The following is a 19,525-nucleotide window of genomic DNA, read 5'->3' on the forward strand; positions in this document are numbered from 1 at the left end:
TCAAAACAACTGCATTTCAATTGGTTTTGAGTCTTCAATGGTGTTTTTCTCAGAACTACCAAAATGACAGATACAACTAGTTAGCCCCGAGCCCAAGAGTTGTCATTTTCGGACTATTTTGGTCTTGGCTGCTGTAGAACAAGTCATGATTTTCGAAGTGCAGGTTAGGAATTCATGAGTTGCCTCACAAACTCTTTGGTTCTGGCGCGAGTCCTGACATGTGAAGCGACAAATGAATGCCGATCGACGCAACCTCCATTAAGTCCATGTTGGAAGAATAGCACAAGGCACCGACCGGCCAGAATGAATGCACATGTACGTGTTCTGGGCACAAAAGATATACCACAGTAGAACATCTGCATTAATTTTCAGATTTATTCCAGAGCTGCTCCCAATACAGGAACTGCACATACATGTCACATGTACTGAAATCGGTTCAGCAGAATCATGCAATACTTCCCCGGTGACAGAAATGTTATCAAAATGGAACTAAACTTTTAAGATTCATGCATTTTATTCAGCAAATCAGCTGTATAGATAACATTTTAATAATTAACATAACACGCATGCATGGTCACACTCGTAGCAAAAGTGCTGGAGCAGTGGCCTGTTTCTGATTAACAAAACTGTTGTCGTATAACAAGAACTGAACTTTAAGTAGGGCTGAGATTTCAATGAGGCTATCGGGGCCCAGTTGCTCAATCAGCAGCCGAGCAAGCGGGCCCAGAAAGAAAGATGCAGATCGCATTCTGTCTCTTTTTCAAGTTTTTGATCTTTTCTCACATTATTTTTTGCAAGATTCTGGAATATGCGGAATTGAAATATCAGCCCATAGCATGCATTGAGAAATATGGAAGACTTACACAGACAGCCATAAGTACATCCTGAGTGGTGAATTTCAGGATGTTCCGTATCAGGCATTCAGACACAAGAAGGTCTTTACAGACGGTTCTAAAGCAGCTACAGTCACTGCTTGCATTTGATTGAATCAACATTTCAAGTAACATTTTACAAAAAAGCAATTAAAGTCTGGTCCAAGATGTTCAGAAATCATGAAAGTCGCTCTCATTTTCACAATTGCTCTCGGATTTTCATCAAACCTACCTCAGATTGATTTGTTACAGCATGTCGCTGCGTTTTAATCCATTCAAAATTTCAATCCGACATCAACCGCTCCAGAAAACAGCCCGATGTTTCAGCATAGGAAATTTTAGTACACAAAATTTGCACGGGGTTTTGCGCCATTGAAGAAATTTCATGAAAAATGAAGTTGGACAAGCTCCAGATGCTCTGTTGCAACTAGTGCGATCATGACAGGCCATCATTGACACATGCATTTAGCATTGGGGCTCATATGCTGCGAAAAATCATCCTTTTCTGAAGCTGTTGTGGTCGGAATGAACTTTTGATTAGATTAAAATGCAGGGACATGCTGTAACACTCAATCTGAGGTAGGTTTGATGAAAATTCAAGAGCGATTTTCAAGATTTCTGAACATCTTTGACCAGACTATAGATATATATCCCTTGCGTTGTCTTTAAGCCAGCCCTAGCTAATTTCTCCATGGATGTCAGCAAATTTTGTTGGACCGACAAATTGTAATGAGAAGGTGCAGCTTTTCCTCTGTGTTTCCTTCTTTTGGGTGCGTGATCATCTCATTTGATCATGGCGACCATCTCGGTTAACTCTGCTTCAATTGCATCCTGAAAAAAATACAAAAATGTGCTTTATAACATATGAAAACAGTTAAGGGTTTGTTGGCCATCAGCTTATGCAGACCCAAGGAATTCCTAGTGAAAATAACCGACATCATGATTTGACAAGACCACCAGTTCTAACATGGACTTGGTTACTGGTACTGACCAATTCTCTTTTTGTCTCTTCTATCTTTACTTTTGTCAAGGCAACATTCTGAAATGAAAGAAATTATCAAGATCATAACTTGCATTGGTACCTATTGGTTCAATCTCGAGCCTTATACCTGGTTGTTTATGGGGTTACATTACAATAAGTGAAAGTTGACCACACAGGAATTATTTAAGAGCCTACACAGGCATGTAAAAATGAGAGCTCACTAGCCCCCCATTTAACTGACAAACACATTCATAATAGATCTTGAAGCAAAAATAGATTCAGAGTGGCAGAGTAACGTATTTCTTCTTACAGGTGGTAAACTGTGATAGTTATCTAATTTCATCTTCAAGGAACTTAATTTTTCATTGATGCTTTGCAGTTCCTGTGATTTGGCTAGTATGGCATCATGGGTTGTGAATCGTGCCGGCAGCTTTGACTGGAGAAAAGAACGGGAATGTACAATACACAATTTGCCTTGAAAAGACATCTCATGGGCAATGGACAATGCTTTAGCAAAACTGTCAGGATAGTTTTCGACACCAAATCAGTCGGCCGTACATACAGTTGAAACCTTATGAAAACTAAACCATAAAACATAGCCACAATTAGGGACTAGGCCGGTCAACTGCGTCCAGAGTGTAACAATCCGATATCAACCTCTATTGCTCCTAGCTCTCCTTGGGGGAAACGAGTGCTCATCGACATTGCGTGGCCAGGAGTGTAAATACAATTACTTACCCTATTCTTAACAATGACTTTGTGATATTCCTTCTCTTTGTTTCGAATGAATCGAGTGTCTTTTTTCTTCTTCTCAAGGAAGGGCCCCTTGGTCTCTGCTTCCTCTCGAAATTCTTGGAATGACCTGGAATGTTTCGAAATATCTATTGATATTTATATGCGTCTCACCTTGGTTCAATTGGATAGTGAGAATCACGGTTGGACTTGCAAGCAATTGCTTTGTGTACTATTGAACAATGCTTGAGACAAAAGAAAGAAAGCAAAATACCAATATACAGAAGAATGCATTGCCCTCACGAGTCACTCTACTGCAGGTGTGGACAAACTAACCTTTCCAGAGCACCAGTTTTCAAAAGAGCAGATTTACTCTTGGACTGCAGCAGCGCTGTCTGCTTTTGTTCAAACAACCTCTCCTCTGTTACTTTGTGAATACTCTGTGAGAGTTCACTTATGCCAAGGAGATAACTGGAAAAAAGAGATGATGATTATGAGCCTGGAATCCTCTCGGTGATGGCGACTGAATTCCACTGAAAAATGAACTACACGTAAAAGGCTGCGCAAATGAGTGATTTTTGTCACTGTGACCTGCAATTACAATCACTCCTATGTGCAACAAAATATCTCTTATCTGCGAGTTACAGTAATAGCTGGGTTTGATATTGATTGCTGCGATCGCCAATTCTTGTCGCGGGCACCTGCGACGACCACCACAAATTATTTACCAAATGAAGCAAAATAGAGAAGACATAAATCGCTCCTTCGGCTTCAGTCTTTTAACTGAAGATGTCGGATAGAAGTGGGACATGTACCATGACCAATTTGCCAACCGAAGTCATTATTCGGACAGGGGATTATAAACTCTCAACTCACCAGGTGTCAGAGCAGTCACTGAGTTCCAGGGTCAGTGCCATGCTTGATAAGGTGCGAAGATTACTCTGAATGGAAGTCGGGAGGTTCTCAGGGCAGAGGTTCAGGATGTCTAGAGTCTGACGCAGTCTTTCTGCTGAAGTATAATGGCGTAAAGATAAGCTCTTTCACTCTATATACAGTAGATTTAAGAGATGGAACAAAAAGAACTGAATGGACTTAGACTTCTGACAAGTAGCAAAACAGATCGGACTCCCACCATTACAATAAACTGAAGACTACATTCCGCTCCCTGTTGGGCTACAAAATCAAATCAGGGGCCCACTAAATAGAAAGAGGATTCCATGCTGATCTATCCCCCACCCCTCACCCACACACGCGCACACACCTTTCATTTGCTAACCACCACTCAATTGACGAATGCGCATAGGAATGAGTCTACTAACAAGTTTATTTCAGGATCGAAAACTTCCTTGTTGGGGCCAAGATATTGAGTAATCATAATCATTGATTAAGATATCTGTTAAATGCACTCTTCGCGACGCCATCATCTTGACTAGAAACATTTAGCATCAAGGAAAGGTACTAGAAGAACTTGAAAGCCCTGAAAAGGCATCTCATCAATACCTTCTGCTTGGTATTCTTGTTTTTTCTGTAGCAAGTCTTCCATCTGAAGTTGGACGTATTTTTCTCTCTGTTCATTCTTCGTCATGATGTGATAGAGAGTATTTACTGTCTGTTCACTTATTTCATACTGAGGAACATCACTGCCAGCAAATGTTGTCTCAAGCCAGAGCCTCACCTGTGTGAAAGAAGTACAAAATGAATAAGAGCAGAGTCCGAGAAAGAAACAATAGACGAATTCGAAGGGGCTTGTTTTGGCGCTGACCAGTCATACGTTACACCCTGAACAAAGGATCACCATGTCGCTAGGCATTTTCCAAAGTTGGCTTAGGCCTTCTGATGTGTTCCGAGTGCGCATTTGATTTGTTTTGGCACTGATTCATCTTTTTTGAAAAGGCCTATTCCAACACACGCTGATATGATGATGAACAGTGACAGTGCAGTACACTACAGGTCACAGCGATACATGAAGTTGAACGTGAAGTTTTAAAAAGTCCAAACCTGCATCGAATTTGTACCCCGGGGATCACTATCCATAACATGTGTAGAGCATTCTTGTACCAAGAAATGCGCGTTAGGGGGTGTTTTTTCGGACGGGAGTGTGGGACCTGCGCGGGTCTGGGCACAGAGACCCCCTGATTTCAGTCAGACCCCACAAGTAGCCCAAGGGTTAACTTCGCCAACATCCCGCACCACCACGCTTACCGCGCACTGCACGGCTTCTTGCTTTCCCGCCATGCCCGCTCGCCGCAGTCCCAAGAGATCTTTATCAATCATGGAAATTCAGAAATACAAGCTCAGACAAGTATCTAGTTTAGACTAGACCATATACTCGCTCATATTCAAACTTCCCATCGCAATTTCGCATTTCACAACAAAATGGCAACGGACAATCGCGGAAGCATGATGGGGTGGCGATGAAACACATGCCAGCAAGAGGGGGTAGGGATGGGAAACGTGCCTGCAAAAGGAGGTGGAGAATAGATTGGGAAAGGTTGGGCCCAGCTGAAGAGGTCTTTTGAATTTGAAAAGTGCAAGGATGCTCTTCACATATGGAGAGTACCCCCCCCCCCCCCCCCCGGTATTTGTACAAGCATTTATTTGATGCGGGTTTTGACATAAACTTCTAACGGATGGTCCTTTTGAACAAACAAATACACACATGTCCAAGAAGAAACGCACCACCACATGTACAAGAGCACATGGCGAGCACATGTCATGATGTGAAAAAAAGAACATTCGAAATCCGGACAAGCAAGATTGGTATTTTTTTAATTGTGCCACTAATAACCTACATTTCTATGCCTTTCTTCCATTACTATAGTCAATAAGGATGTTCTAATTTTACTGAATTAACTTGAAATACACAGAATGATTTTTAAAGTCCTTTAAAAACATCTACTCTGACGTCATTGCCGTAGGGTCGATATAATTTATTGATCAGTAGATGCCAGGACGGAACGCACAGTAATTATTCAGGGACCATCTCAATGTCTTGTGAATGGCATGTCTCAATGGTCGATAACAAGCTGCTATAGAGAGTCAACCATGCGATTGGTTGCGTGATAGAATTGGATATTATAAAAAGAAAAGCTTTCTGTTCGGCTTTAATGTCCACTGGTATAATACAAGCCTACGCACATCGTCATTCAGCGGTCTGCAGTAGGCTACGAAATATCGTGTTCATGCTCCCCTCAATCGCCTCGGATTTTGATTGGCTGAACCGAAATATCATTCCACGAAATCAGGGGGAGGGTACCTAATGACGTTTTTATGATAAATAGAGTCTATCTAAAACAACTTATGGGGCAAATATTGCTACCAGTGAGCACTAGTATCAATCTGATCAATTTTATTCTAAAGATATTGTGCAAATGAAACATCTACAATGGTTTTCAGCGCGAAGGTAACACGTGACGTCATAGATTTTGTCGCCTGACAGCAAAACGGGGAATTCCCCATTATCATATTCCGTGTACCATACCGTAGTAGTAGTATCAATGCTCTGCAATGCGTGAACAATGTATTGTCATAGTGTGCGATATGATATTGGAATTGAATTGTGATCTGGAGTGGGTGATATTACAGCAATAGGGTCGTTAAAGGCCTATTCCACTTGCTCTGCCGGGGTTAAGTCCAGTCGAAGAGAGAGTGTGCAGCGCGTCTGCTAGCTGTCTGGCAACTTGTTCCGATTTTCATTCTTACTTGATGACAAGCATGATGGTACCAGTGGAAGCCAAGTCGAGTCCTTCATAGAGAATCTCGTAGGGTAACAACCCGAGCAGCCAACATTTTTCGGAATCGCGCGTATATATAGGCTACCGCCCGAAAAACCACTACATGCGTTCCTCTGACAATTTCCCGCCCTTTTTCTGGGCGGGGTCTATCCTGGTCCTCATGGCGCTGGTGAAGAACATTGCAGCTTCTGGTGATGACTGCACTCCTCCTGGACGGGTAAGTTATTCATTGATATTTGCCGATTGCGGTTTATCTACCATCCTGTGACGGCATATTTCGGCCGATATCTGCATAAACGTCTATTATTTTGCACCCCCGGTAAATTTTTTTGAGTAGCCCCCCCTCCCCCGTTTTGACTTCCCCCACTACCTAGGCTAACCAAGGATAGGCCTCAGACTGGCAGTGATGCCGATGGGCTTACTGCTTACCACCTCACTCTCAGGAATTTTTACCTTGTTGCCGTCTTTAGCCTACACTTTCTTATTTTCAGTCTGATCTGAAATGTACAATACTGCCAACACAGGGTAAGTTGTGATGTAGACCCTAGAGAGGTGATATTCTTAGCTGCGCACATTTCTTGGCTGTGTGTAGTTCAGGAAATGGCAAAGATCATACAGGATATGATAAAGATCATAGGCCTACATTCTTTAACAATTATGGCAGAACATAGTGAATTGCAGTGTAGTAATCTAGGCATAAAGGAACTGAACCAGTTAGAAAATGATGACCATTTTGCATGATGGTGTCGAAAGGAGTACAGTCCTTAATTGAGCATGAGCCTTCAAAAACATCTGATCAAATCAACTCTGTCCACAGCTAGTGATGAAAGTCAATATGTCATTAACAATATTTTTGAGTATATTATGTACATTTATGACACCCTCAGGACTGACATGTGCTTTCCTTAGGTGTCCTGATTAGAGAGGTCAAATTGATTGGAAAATAAACAATTTGGTACCAAAACTACTGCAGTCCTTATTAGAGAGGGCATCCTTGGATATTGAGAGGTGTGTCCGCTAAGGGAGTTTCTACTAAATACATTATATATATCATGTATTTTTTCAGCTTGTAAGGATCGAGATGATAGCCTTTATGTCCCAGCCCAACCTAATGATTATCCTAACAGTGCAAGAGATCTGAAAATTGATCAATACCAGTTCCTGCATACAAATGGGAAATACTATACACGTCTCAATATAACCTTCAAAGGGCCTGACAGTGGTAAGAATTACTCTTGAGAAAGGCGCTGAAAAGGTCATCACTTTAAACCAGGCGGGGGGGGGGTCCCTACAGAAAAGAGTGATTAAAGGGACAACTTAGGCATGGGGATTTAGTATGCCAGTGGGATGATACCCATACTTGCCACCATATACGTCGCCACATTTGGCACCACACACTATTGCTTATCTCCACCAACGATTCATCTTACTCGCATGACTGTACACGTACTCTCTTTAAAACTATCGTTTGGATTGGTGAGATCCGTTGTAAAACCTTGGTGGTTGAAATAATGATTAAGCCCACACTGAATGGTGCCTGCACAGTTTCTTTTTTGGGCGTTTGATAGCTTCCTGGATGAGTTGTCGCGGGATCATCGTTTGGCAATGACTTTTGGCGAAAGTTATGCAAATAAGCAGTAACCAGGACAGGGGGCATCTCATACATTAAAGACTTGATAACTGATTGATAAGGTACATGCGGGGTACATGTAAATGTAATGTAACTGTTCCACATAGTGTTGCAGGAAGTCTAGGATCTGATTTTGAATTCAGTACAAGCATTCCACACTGCAGTACCACTGCCATTGATGGTTGTTTTGATAAAATTTTGAATACTCAATTGTCTAAAACTAAACAATTAGTACCAGTATGTCAAGTAGCATCTTGAGATTAAGGGCTTTTCACTCCTACGTCATGTACAAAATATCGAAAGTATCTTATTGAAAATCTCTTGTTTGTGTATGAGGATCAAATGATGAGGTGGAGGTAAATATTACAATTGCCTATCTTCCAATTGCTCTTTCAGTCGACCTCCTTTATGTAAAGGCATTCGAAGTAAAGCTCACTATAATGAGTGGTGGTAGAGCAGGAACCTTTCTCTGCCGAATACTAAATTTGACAGCAGCAAATATTACTGATGTAAACAGCATGGTTCAGGTAAGCTCATCATGTTTGGCCACTAATTGTGTATTTCTGAAGCCATATGACGAAAAATAGCTAAAAAATATACCACCTCAATCCTCAAAAGCTGGTTCTCAGCTCTTCTAGATCCCTAGGATAGTCTCATAAAAGTATCATATTTTAGCAAATAAGTCCCATGCATAAGAAGCCCCAAGCATAAGAAGTTTTTTTTCAAATTATGTTACTGAGGATCAACCATCACTGGCAAGAATTAGCGTTGGCTTGTTATCGTAGTCAGTTGATGACTTATAATGATCTCCAAATTCACTCTTTTTCAGACAAAATTTTCACTATTTGGACTGACTGTGATGCAGAATACCCAATATCTTGTTAATGTGCGGTCCCTCCCTGAACCATCAACAACAAACTCCGATGCCAAAGATATCTATAAGTACATCAACACACCTTCAGCTGAAAGTAAGGAGAATTTTTAACATCTATTTCCTTAACAGATGAGGTGGTGATTCCCCTTTTCAGGAAACATGAATCTTGGCAGTATTTTTTAGAAAAATTGGATAAAAAATTGATGTCATGTCTGTATGGCATATGTGATAGGTGTGACCTAGAAATAATTTGGGTTTGGTCTTTCAATAGTCTGATAGTACATTGTACATGCATGTATACTTCCTCATAGGCTGAATGAGAAAGACCATTATTATCAAAATGTTTACAAAAGTGCTGTATTGTATATGAAATGTGCACAAAAATACTGTTTTAACTCAGCTGAACGAAAATTGCCCAATAGAACCAATGTCAGCAATATTCAACAATAGTGTTTTCATGTGCCTGACTATCACATGGCTAATGTCTCATTGTTGCATTGTGTCATTGGCTGTATTTATTGACAATCCACCTGTGTCTACTACTTCCTTGTTGAATGTATGATTAAAGGGGTATACGCCGTTCGTAATAATTTATGGTCCAGATAAATAGAAATCCACTAATACACTATGCCGTAGTGCAGTTATTGTGAATACAAATTTGTTTAAACTTGGTATTCATAGTATTTGTATATCAGTCTACACAACGGCAATGTTGAAATATGTATTTAGTACATATTTCTGCAATTGGACATTTCTAAATTCAATTACAAATTCAAAATTTTGAACGAACGGAGTATGCCTTTAAAGTGTTAACCCAGTTTTGCATGTGCATGTACGGTATTTTGGTTTACAGGGTTCGAAAGTACACTGAAAATTGCACAGGCTTCTGAGTTCTTTTGTATTCATTTGATGAATCATTTTTCTGGAATCTGAAATTAATAACGCAATCTTCATAAATCTGATGGTCCGATTTTTTTGGTACAGCGTTTCTAACAATGAAGAACACTCTTAGAAATAAAGTTTTTCTGTTTTAGTTTGGGGGTTCAGAAAAACCTCTTTTAGGCCAACACAAATATATGTCCCCAGAGGTTTTTCAGCAACAAGGAAACCCCCTAGTACTTTTTACTTTTAGGAATCACAAAAAAAAACTTTGGGAATTTTCATATTCACGAAATACCTTCAGGTGGACGTATTTATGTTGACCGTAAAACGATAAAATGTGCAAAGGTTTTCAGCAGTTTAAATTCTAAGAGTGCAGGGATATAAAACTTGATCATATCCTTTTAAGGTCATGGCATTATTCATATCATCCGCCATTTCTCAAGCTCCTTTGAAAGTTTGCAGTTTGAACCCTCTCTGAAACCATCTTCATCATTTTCATTACTGCTGTTGTTCATTTGAATAGCACCTTAAGTATCAAAGCCTACTTCCTTCTACCTTTTACAAAAATCTGCATGCAATACATCCTTCATTTCATTAAACCATTTATGTTCCCGCATGTCCAGAAAGTAAACGAAATTGTCACACCTCACATAGTCGTACTAAAAGAGGTTCAAAGAAAGGTAATGTCCCCTCATGTCATCCCCCCCCCCCCCTCTCCCCTCCTCTCTCCTGCCGCACTTATACTCTACAGAATTTTTTACCCTCTCGTGCCTGCGATCTTTAGCCAGACTACATGACTCCCCGTCACATACGCTTGCCCGTCAATTGACTTCTCTTCACACTCATACTGTATAAGATGTTCTCCAAGTCGTTCCTCTCTCAAGTTGCCGTCCACAAACTTCCCTTTACTCATACATACACTTCACCATTGCCCAACCAGTTCCTTCACACTCACTGCATGGTCAATAAATTCCCTCCACGAGTTCCATTCATACATACACTACTGTCGGCCTCCAAGACTCCCATTCATGCATAGTGTTACCCCAGAACTTTGTCGCCAAGATTTCCCTTCACACGTACCCTTCAGCTGTCCTCCAAGACTTCGTTTACCCTCACACTGCAGTAAGTTCTTCCCTGGTACTTCACACTCACATTACAGTTCGTCCCTTCAATTCTCCTCGTACATATGCTACAGTTGTCCTTGAATACTTCCCTTCACATGCCTACAGTTGTCATCCAAGGCTACCCGTAACACCCACACTACATTGTCCAAGTCTTCCCTTACATACAGAGTAGCTGTCATCCCTTACTTCTCTTGACACTCTACTACCAGTACTGTTGTCGTCTTCCCTTTTATACTGCAGTTGTCAATCAAGACTTCACTTCCTACATGCATGTACTAGCTACAGTTGTCTCTTAGCGATAAACTACAGTTCTCCTCCGTTATGACCCTTCACTGATCTTAGACTTAAAGGCTCTCCTCCCAGCTGAGTTTCCTTCAATCATACATGACAGCAAGTATAGATTAGATTGTACCAGTAATCCATACCTGATGACAGTGGTCTCTTCTTTCACACATACATGCTATTCTCCAATTCTTCTGAACTTGCCGATATAGAGTAGAGCCTGATGTTATAATGACCACCTATACAGTGACATAAGGGTGTTTTCCAATCCTGTCTCACTACAATGCATCACAGATACAGTGGATTTTGGATAAAGGGAACCAATTTTCAATATCTTGATCAATTTGGTGAGGCTAAACCTGCACTATGACAGCTTTTAAGAGGGTAAAGGCTAGCACTTTGTCTCACTTGTAAGCACTCTCCTGATATTTCTGTGGAATTAGTCTTTTGCATAAAATTCCACATCACATTGTTAGGTGATGGGCATTGCCATTGATCGATGCAAGTGCACAACCATAATTCTCTTATTGCAGGAATATATCATTATAAACACAGGCTCATACTTAGCGAGTCAGTCACCGCCTGCCCAATAATTCTAAGAAACTCGTTTTAAAAAAAACATGTTCTTCCTGCGAGATAGCTGGGGAATTCTCAAACTTTGGCTGTGTCACCCGGGGCATGATTACAATCCTGATATATTGCATGAATTATCACAAAGGGTGATGGCCAATTTCGCATTGTTGGCACACTCACATGATTTATCTTGCAAGGAAGATAGCAAGCCTCTTAAAGGTATGATAGGCACGAGGCAGATAGAATAGTTTGAGACACACAAAGCCACCGGAAGAGGTCATGCCTATTTCACAATACACCTTACCAGTATATAGGCTTGGTGTTTTGATTCTTGGGTTAAGGGGTGCCTTTAGTTAAAGGTTAGTTACTGGTAAAAACTAATCTATCCCGAGTTAAAAAAGGTTTCTTTTTTTCAGTACAAAAAGTTGATATAAATAATACGGCAAATTGGGCATTTTTCATCGAAACTGTATTTGACGAAAGAGAACTGACAGTCAGCTTCTCCAAACCACCAGAAGAATATAAATTCACTCAGTTCTTGGTTCAGCTGATTCGACACGATATTGTAAAAGACAAAAAAGTAGCTGTCAAAAGAGAAGTTACGGTAAGTCTTGCCCTGACCATGGTGTGACATGTAGAATTTTATAATTTGGGTATTTGTAAAGTTTGATGATCAAAAGTAACATTCATCTTCCTGTCTGCATAAAACGCAGGCAATGGCATGACTTACTTCATAATTGCAAGCAATCAACAACAGGCCTTCCTCGGAATAACACCATCATGCCGGAGGCAATAGCTCTTTAGAATTCCACTTCCAGGATACCATTTATGCCTTTTGACGAGTCTTCTTCTTTTAAACTTACCTTAACATGAATAAGCTATGATACGATTCCAGGGTGACTATTCTGTTGTGTTTGAGAAGATAAATTTACTAATCCCAGGACTATACCAAGTAGCAGTGAGTATGAATATTGTTTTCTTTGGCAAGAGAAACATTCACCTTCAGGTTTTTACTTTACTTTTTTAACAGAATATATGACTGACTAAATTTGTCTTTTAAAAAAAAGTCAATTCTTGTTTAGACATGTACAAAGGTCAGTTATCCTAAAGCCAGGAGTCATTTGGTTATACCTTAAAAAAAATTACAGATCCACATACTTGAAGTAATGGAATGCTATAGCATTCGTGAGATTAAATGTGATTGCAGGTGGAGCCGTATCTCAATAGGAAATGTCCATGCAAAATGAACGGAAGATGTGAAAGTTGTTCGATATCAATAACCAGTGAATTCAACATTACATTTGGTATTGGTACAGGTAAGCACAGCATTTCATTGTTGTTTGCTAGAGTTTCAGGGGGGTCAGCGAAAAAGTGTCATTTGGATCTATATTTGAGACTCATGATGAATTCAGTTTAGTTGGAATTAAGTCTAGTCCTTCTGCTCTATGACATTTACATTTTTACGGAAAACATGTTCATGCAGTTTTTGTCTTAAAATGGCCAGAAGAAAGGCAAAAAGATCTATTCATGAAGATTTATACATGTAAATGTTGTGCATGTCTATTTCAGAAGCCCCTATAGCTACAACAGTTCAATCCAGTTGGCCTTCCTCCACTGTCAACACTCCTGGACAACCAGTCTCTGAACCCTCAACCATGTCAACACAAGCACCAGCTGGTTTGGGTCTGTTGCTCGGAGTCAGCATACCTGTCACCATTATCCTTGTGGCCCTTTTGGTGGTTGTCATCATTTTCCTCTATAGACGCTGCGAGAGTAAGTACAAGGTTTTTTTTGTCTGGGTATGTTGTTTGTATGCTGAACTTCGAAATATCAAGAATTAATTCATCATCTTTTTTTTTGTATATCATAGTTGCATATACTGGCAAGTGAATCATTTTCTGTTGATTTAAAAGCCTTATTTATACATATATTGGAAAGTTTGCCTAGTATTTTCCTCATAAATACAAGAAAAGTGTCTGTTTTTTGTACCAGGATGAACTATTCATTTGAATAGTCAGCATTTTACCACTGATTTCTCAAATATTGGCCAAAATCTTTTGGAAAGAGAATCCTTTCTTGCAAGTCCTTTTCTCTTTATGTCAGCAGGTGAAGATCACTGTCCTATCATCAAATCGCAGAAGGAACCATTGCAATCAGATGGACCAGACGATTTCTATTGTTCTAACGTCAATGGTGTACCTGTAAAAAGCCCTGGTATGCCTTTATTTTGTAAACCAATGTCTGGACAGTTTTGCCATTCGTGCCTTTTTTTATGCTCCTTTTTTTTCCATTGAGAGAAACGAAAACCTTTTCTTTGATGAAGAAAGGAATATTGAGGTTGAAGGTTGCACGAAAGTATTTAGTTATAATTCCTAGATAAATTGCTCATATGTAGAGCCAAAAATCTAATTTTTGCTCTGAAATTTTTGGACATTTTCCAGACATGTTTGATTTTGTGTGTTTTAGGTCGGAGTCAGACACCACCCATGCCGATTGCTCTTAATACGTCAACGACGATTCTTCTTCTGTATTATGCTGATGACGAGAGTCACAAGAGGGCTGTGTTCTGCCTTGCCGACTTCCTTGAAGGCCATTGCTCTATGAAGGTATTCCTACATGACCGTTGCACAAATGACATCTCGAGTAAAGGCCAAGACAACTGGGTGGTTGAAAAGATAAAAATGGTGGACTGGATTGTCATTCTAAACTCGGAAGGTGCCTATGAGCAGTACAAACTTATCACCAAGCCATGTCAACAAGATTCGTACATTCTGAGTGATATGTTCCTGTGTGCCATAAAGATGTTGGATAGGTACACTGATGTTTACAAACACAAGTTCATCAGTGCATATTTCCCCTACACAAATAAAAAGGATCTTATTCTACAATTCACACCAAAGGGAATTCACTACAAACTCATGGATGACCTTGAACAGTTTTTCCTACGTGTGAATAATTATGAGAAATATAATAAGAATGAGGTAATAGATGCTGCGATTGCCAACAGTAGGGAGTACTATTTTACTGAACCTGGGCGACAACTGAGAGAGATAATGAACTGGAAGATGAAACATACCTCTGGTACATCAGGCGAAGCTGATGTTGAACATCAAAACAACTTTGATTCGGGAATAGAATCTGGATTTAAAAATCACCCTTTTGGCAATTTCAAGGCAAATGTCAAGAACCTGAAGCCTGAAGGCCTTTTCGATCCTAACTGGGGAGATGGAGATGACGATTCTTCCGGCAGCTTAAGAGATCCTGATTGTAGGTGTACTTTTGTTTCGTTAAGTTTAAGTTTGTTTAAATTCTTCCCAACCACAGTACATGTATATCCCCTTTCGCTCCTTCCGCCAGCAAAAAAAGACTTTCACGCATTTTATGAAGTGACATGTTTCCTATTAAAAGTGTTACAATTGACACACTATCAAGGGCACATATCTTTCTCACTATACAGCACAATACTCACATCCGCACTGGTGAAGGCACTGCTTTAACTGTTCAATGTCAGTAATGTTTATCATCTTTTTAGACATGGCTAATATCAAGCGGAAAAAATGCTAGGCTTCCTTTATTCTTGGTCGCATTAAATATCTTGGTAACTTACCTGAACTGCCATGATTTATTTATGGGCACTGTTAGTGCTAATGTGTTATTGAAAAACTATCATCATATGATGTAATGTATATCTTACCTTTCTCTTTTAGCTTTGTCCTGTGGTTCCATTGGAAGTGCTGGGAGAGCCGAATTTGACAAGTTTTATCGAGACTGCCCAGTGAATGGATTGTATACTGATTACCAAGGAATGACCAGGCCTAATTACCAACAGGAAGCCAATGATATTGATGTTAGCAGCATAGTCCCGATGGATATATGAGACTACACTCATGTGTGATGTAGCTTGGAGTGCTCTGTCGAAGGGACAACAAGTGACATTCATTCTCCACAATATTCAAGTGTATTTTCTTTGACATTATTGGCTTCCATGTTGCGACGTCACTGAACTATGGGCATATTGTAATTGGAATGAGAGACAGCCTTGGTGTCGTACTCACTATGCAGGAAGCATTTAAAACCTAGAGTCCTATGCAGTCCAATTTTTCATCCTAATCGTCCCAGACAACAGGAGGAGTCCTGTCCACTGAGTCGGGAGTGTTTTCAAACCATATATCAAGCTTTCACTTGACAAGAGGCCCTATAAATATTATAGGGTAGTAAACAAATCCCCTGCTCTCGGTCATGGAGGTCAATCATTCAAGCAGGGATGGAATTTTAGACCGGCCTGCCCCATCCCACTTCGTCAGCCTCGGCGGACTAGGATGGAATATTAACGTCATCAAATAATTCTAGTTTCGTTCATGTACAAGAAAAATGGATAGGTCGCAGGAAGATATAAACATCTACATGTAGAATTATTTATAGCTTTGCCTTATATGTTGGTATAACGTTCGCCAGTTTTTAGCTCACCTCTTAGCAGAGGTGAGCTTATCCCATACCGTGGCGTCCGTCGTCCGTCGTCGTCGTCGTCGTCGTCGTCGTCGTCGTCGTCGTCCGTCGTCCGTTAGCAGGGCACGTTTCGTAACTGTTAGAGCTATTGAGTTGAAACTTGGTACACATGTACCCTTATGTAATGACACCTTGGAGACCAAGTTTCGGTCCGATTCGTTTCATGGTTTGGCCACCAGGGGGCCAAACGTTAAAAGTGAAAATATGCAATATCTCCCTTAATAGTAGTCGGGAAAAAATATGGTAGGTACTTCTAGCAAAGGTGCATCATATATCCTCCGGGTTTTTGATTTGCCCTCCTTTTCAAGGTTAACAGAGGTCAAATAGTGTAAATTGGCCGTTAGGATGTAACGATGGCACGTTTCTAAACTGCAATGACTATTGATCCCAAATTTGGTACACATTTACCCCTTAGTCAGGTAATCTCAGGGACCGAAGTTTGGTCCAATATGATTCACCACTTGACCACCAGGGGGCAAAATCCAAAAACCTTAAAAATTTGATTATTCCTTAACTTCTTGCCCGATTGCCACCAATTTGATATCATGGGTACATCTAACCGCCATACAATATATGTCACACAGGTTTTTAATTTGACCTTCTTGTCAAGGTCACAGAGGTCAAATGGCGTAAATTGGCCGTCAGGCCGTAACTATGGCACGTTTCTTAACTGCAATGACTATTGATCACAAATTAAGTACACATGTACCCCTTGGTCAGGTGGTCTCAGGTACCGAAGTTTGGTGCGATCTGATTTGCCGTTTGGCCTCCAGGGAGGGGGCCAAATCGTAAATTCTTCAAAATGCCATTATTCCTAGTATTACTTGCCTGATTGGCACCAATTTTATATCATAGGTACATCTAATTCTAACAACCATTCAATGTGTCACCCGGGTCTTCTTTGATTTGACCTACTTTTCAAGGTCACAGAGGTCGAATGTACTGTAAATTGGCCATTTTGGGGAAATTGTAATTGCTTGGACCTACATCAAACCTAACACTACATGACACAATACCATGCTCTTTATCCATCTTTCCTCCACATGAGGTGAGCACAATGGCCCTGGCCATTTCATTTAATCTGACCCAAGAAAAGTTTCTTGCCAGTAGATGTGCACTTTACTGATTAAAAACCAGGTATAATAGTTTTAAATGTCCTTAGATAGATTGTCCTTAGGATAAACAAAATCTATAATGCACTTTTAATTTCTGAGGCATTGATAACCATTGATCTTTAAAGAGCCAAACCTTACTCCATCGCCATAAAATAGGAAATGATACTTTTTACAGGGGACATTTAAGACTGCTACACCTGTATTATATATTTCACCTAAGATAGCTTATATTACAGGTATTATATTATAGGTATTAGTATTAGTTATGAATATAGCGCTGGAGGAAAAATAACGAAAATCTTTTTGATACAAACACCATTTTGAAAACGATCCTGCTCTGGACCCAGTAGCTGAGGCGTTGGTGTCAAGTCCCAAGCTGCTACCTATAGTGGAGATACATGTAACGCTCATAGATTAGCCAAAAGCTGGTGGTTGTCACGGTTGTCTCTATCAACGATTGAGCAACTAGATCTGAGACTCTTGCATGAATATTGCTAAGAGCCCAGTCCGTCCATCTTAACAGGCCTGGGCCTTTCATGTGAGGTCTGTTGTTGTCTATCCTGCTGGACAGGAAAGATGAATATTGTGTTATGGTCTCTTCAATGTTACATGATCTCAGTGCTGTTATTTCTTAGATTTAGAGGAGGTATTTCTTAAAGCACTTTTAATGATAATCCCATGGTTCTGGTATGGTGGTTCTTGGAATAATTTACACACATTCAACGGACAGGTTGTCTTTATAATTTTCGAAGACGGTATTCTACTAACGTAGGTCAGATGAACCTACACTGAGCTGTAAGTACATGTAGAAAAGATCTCTCGGAAGTAGTTCAGTACAAGAAGACTAGCGATGTACAATGTATTCCACTCTGTTATATATGTATCATATATGTGCACGGGAAATAAACTAATATCTGGAGGATGTTCTGTCTTTGAAGTTATTTTAATGAAAAAACAAAACCTTCCGGTGTATTATTTAAAACTCATGTTCATTGAAGAGTGTTCTTGACGGGCAGATTGAGACCAATCGTCTTGAGGGGCGTCCATGGTGTAGACTACAGGATATACGCTTGGGTGCAAATAACCAAGATGGAAAAAACCGTCATAAAAAATACTTTTATTTACATCAGCAGAAGGCACTGCACATGCCTGTAAAAAGTACACACGGTCGGACAGTAACCACAGCTTGCTGAACAACTATTTTTATCTACTCGTATCAAGCGAGATAATGGGCTCTTTTGAACTTTTTTTCGAGAGATTACCTCTTCTTTGAAGTTAACGAAAATTTCCTCCCAGAACACGTGGCCTACATGTATTTAGAAATTATGCGTACATGTACGTCTGCAAAAACAATTATCCGTTTTTAATCGTGTAACAAATCGCGATTACCTCTGAGATCTAGCCAATGAAAGTCTTTTTAATTTCTGTAGGCCTATCTCCAATTTCTGGGCCCTTCAACAAACTGTAAAACGCCTCGATCTATCTAAAAGCAGATCACACTTATAATCATTTACAGATTGACATAGTATATTATCAGTTTGTGTCTTTAAGGGAGTCTGTATAGGCAGGAGCCAGGTAGATCTGGTTAAGTTACACGAAGTCGCAAATAGATGTCTCTCCCATCCCATCACAATACCGGTACATCGAAACTACTCATGCTAAACGGGGAATATATTTGATGCTTAATAATCGAGCCCTATTGACCAATTTGACCCCCCAGCTCCTGCCTATATCCCCAAGGTGCATTATTTACTCCTATCATTATGATTATACATGTTGTTAGCGTTGATGTACATGTATATGAGAAAATGCGTCCAGGTCAGCACTCGTGCTACATGTACATGTAAACATGTGAATAAGAGGAAGTATCATGTACACTCATGGTCAAAAGTAAATGGACACCAGTTTTTCTTGAATTTCTCAAAAACTAGGCTAAGCAGAAACATTCACCTAACACCGATTGTAGCAAATGATCTTGGCTATTGAATAATGCTAAAATTTTAAAAATCTGTTTAGTTTTGCCTTTGATAGGAGAAATTTGGTAAATGTCTCTTTTTCACTACTTCTTTATTAGCAGGAATTCCCCAATAAAAATTACATCCTCATGTTCGACTCATGAAGGCCTTTCATAATATATCCAGGTTTTGAAATAATTCAAACTAAAAATGTGGTTTTTGGCCACTTTTACGGTAATGATTTGGATCATGCTTGACACATCT

General features: G+C 40.0%; 2 protein-coding genes across 4 annotated transcripts; one reads left to right on the forward strand and one right to left on the reverse strand.

Annotated features, from left to right (window-relative positions):
• Positions 1 to 440: 440 nt before the first annotated feature.
• On the reverse strand, positions 441 to 5,505 carry LOC135483660 (HAUS augmin-like complex subunit 1). Of its 2 annotated transcripts, XM_064764659.1 has the most exons (8): positions 5,379 to 5,505; positions 4,087 to 4,261; positions 3,463 to 3,595; positions 2,923 to 3,057; positions 2,593 to 2,716; positions 2,165 to 2,290; positions 1,864 to 1,911; positions 441 to 1,703 (listed from the first exon to the last, which is right to left on the reverse strand). In XM_064764659.1, the coding sequence occupies exons 1-8, from the start codon at positions 5,397 to 5,399 to the stop codon at positions 1,656 to 1,658; spliced, it is 810 nt and encodes a 269-aa protein (XP_064620729.1). In that variant the 5' UTR covers positions 5,400 to 5,505; the 3' UTR covers positions 441 to 1,655. The 2 variants fall into 2 exon arrangements, with proteins under 2 accessions (XP_064620729.1, XP_064620728.1); XM_064764658.1 differs by lacking the exon at positions 441 to 1,703 and having other exon boundaries at positions 1,717 to 1,911.
• A 575-nt stretch (positions 5,506 to 6,080) lies between these two features.
• On the forward strand, positions 6,081 to 18,223 carry LOC135482614 (uncharacterized). Of its 2 annotated transcripts, none has more exons than XM_064762807.1 (12): positions 6,081 to 6,537; positions 6,812 to 6,845; positions 7,387 to 7,542; positions 8,347 to 8,477; positions 8,780 to 8,918; positions 12,102 to 12,289; positions 12,581 to 12,643; positions 12,893 to 13,001; positions 13,255 to 13,458; positions 13,789 to 13,899; positions 14,152 to 14,952; positions 15,393 to 18,223. In XM_064762807.1, exons 1-12 carry the CDS (start codon positions 6,424 to 6,426, stop codon positions 15,560 to 15,562), a joined length of 2,220 nt encoding a protein of 739 aa, XP_064618877.1. In that variant the 5' UTR covers positions 6,081 to 6,423; the 3' UTR covers positions 15,563 to 18,223. The 2 variants fall into 2 exon arrangements, with proteins under 2 accessions (XP_064618877.1, XP_064618878.1); XM_064762808.1 differs by having other exon boundaries at positions 13,792 to 13,899.
• The last annotated feature ends 1,302 nt before the right edge of the window (positions 18,224 to 19,525 follow it).

This window comes from Lineus longissimus, chromosome 2, assembly GCF_910592395.1.
Source record: "Lineus longissimus chromosome 2, tnLinLong1.2, whole genome shotgun sequence".
NCBI classification, from domain to species: domain Eukaryota; kingdom Metazoa; phylum Nemertea; class Pilidiophora; order Heteronemertea; family Lineidae; genus Lineus; species Lineus longissimus.

What these genes read in the sequence shown, in the direction of transcription:
- LOC135483660 (XM_064764658.1), bottom strand. Translation starts at nt 5,399, where the DNA reads ATGGAAGAAAGGCATAGAAAT. An exon ending in AGTGACTGCTCTGACACCTG is followed by an intron (nt 3,058 to 3,462) that starts GTGAGTTGAGAG and finishes TCTTTTTTCCAG; the next exon opens with TTATCTCCTTGGCATAAGTG. An exon ending in AAGTCATTGTTAAGAATAGG is followed by an intron (nt 2,291 to 2,592) that starts GTAAGTAATTGT and finishes TCTTTTCTCCAG; the next exon opens with TCAAAGCTGCCGGCACGATT.
- LOC135482614 (XM_064762807.1), top strand. Translation starts at nt 6,424, where the DNA reads ATGCGTTCCTCTGACAATTTCCCGCCCTTTTTCTGGGCGGGGTCTATC. An exon ending in TACATTTGGTATTGGTACAG is followed by an intron (nt 13,002 to 13,254) that starts GTAAGCACAGCA and finishes TGTCTATTTCAG; the next exon opens with AAGCCCCTATAGCTACAACA. An exon ending in CAGCTTAAGAGATCCTGATT is followed by an intron (nt 14,953 to 15,392) that starts GTAGGTGTACTT and finishes TTTCTCTTTTAG; the next exon opens with CTTTGTCCTGTGGTTCCATT.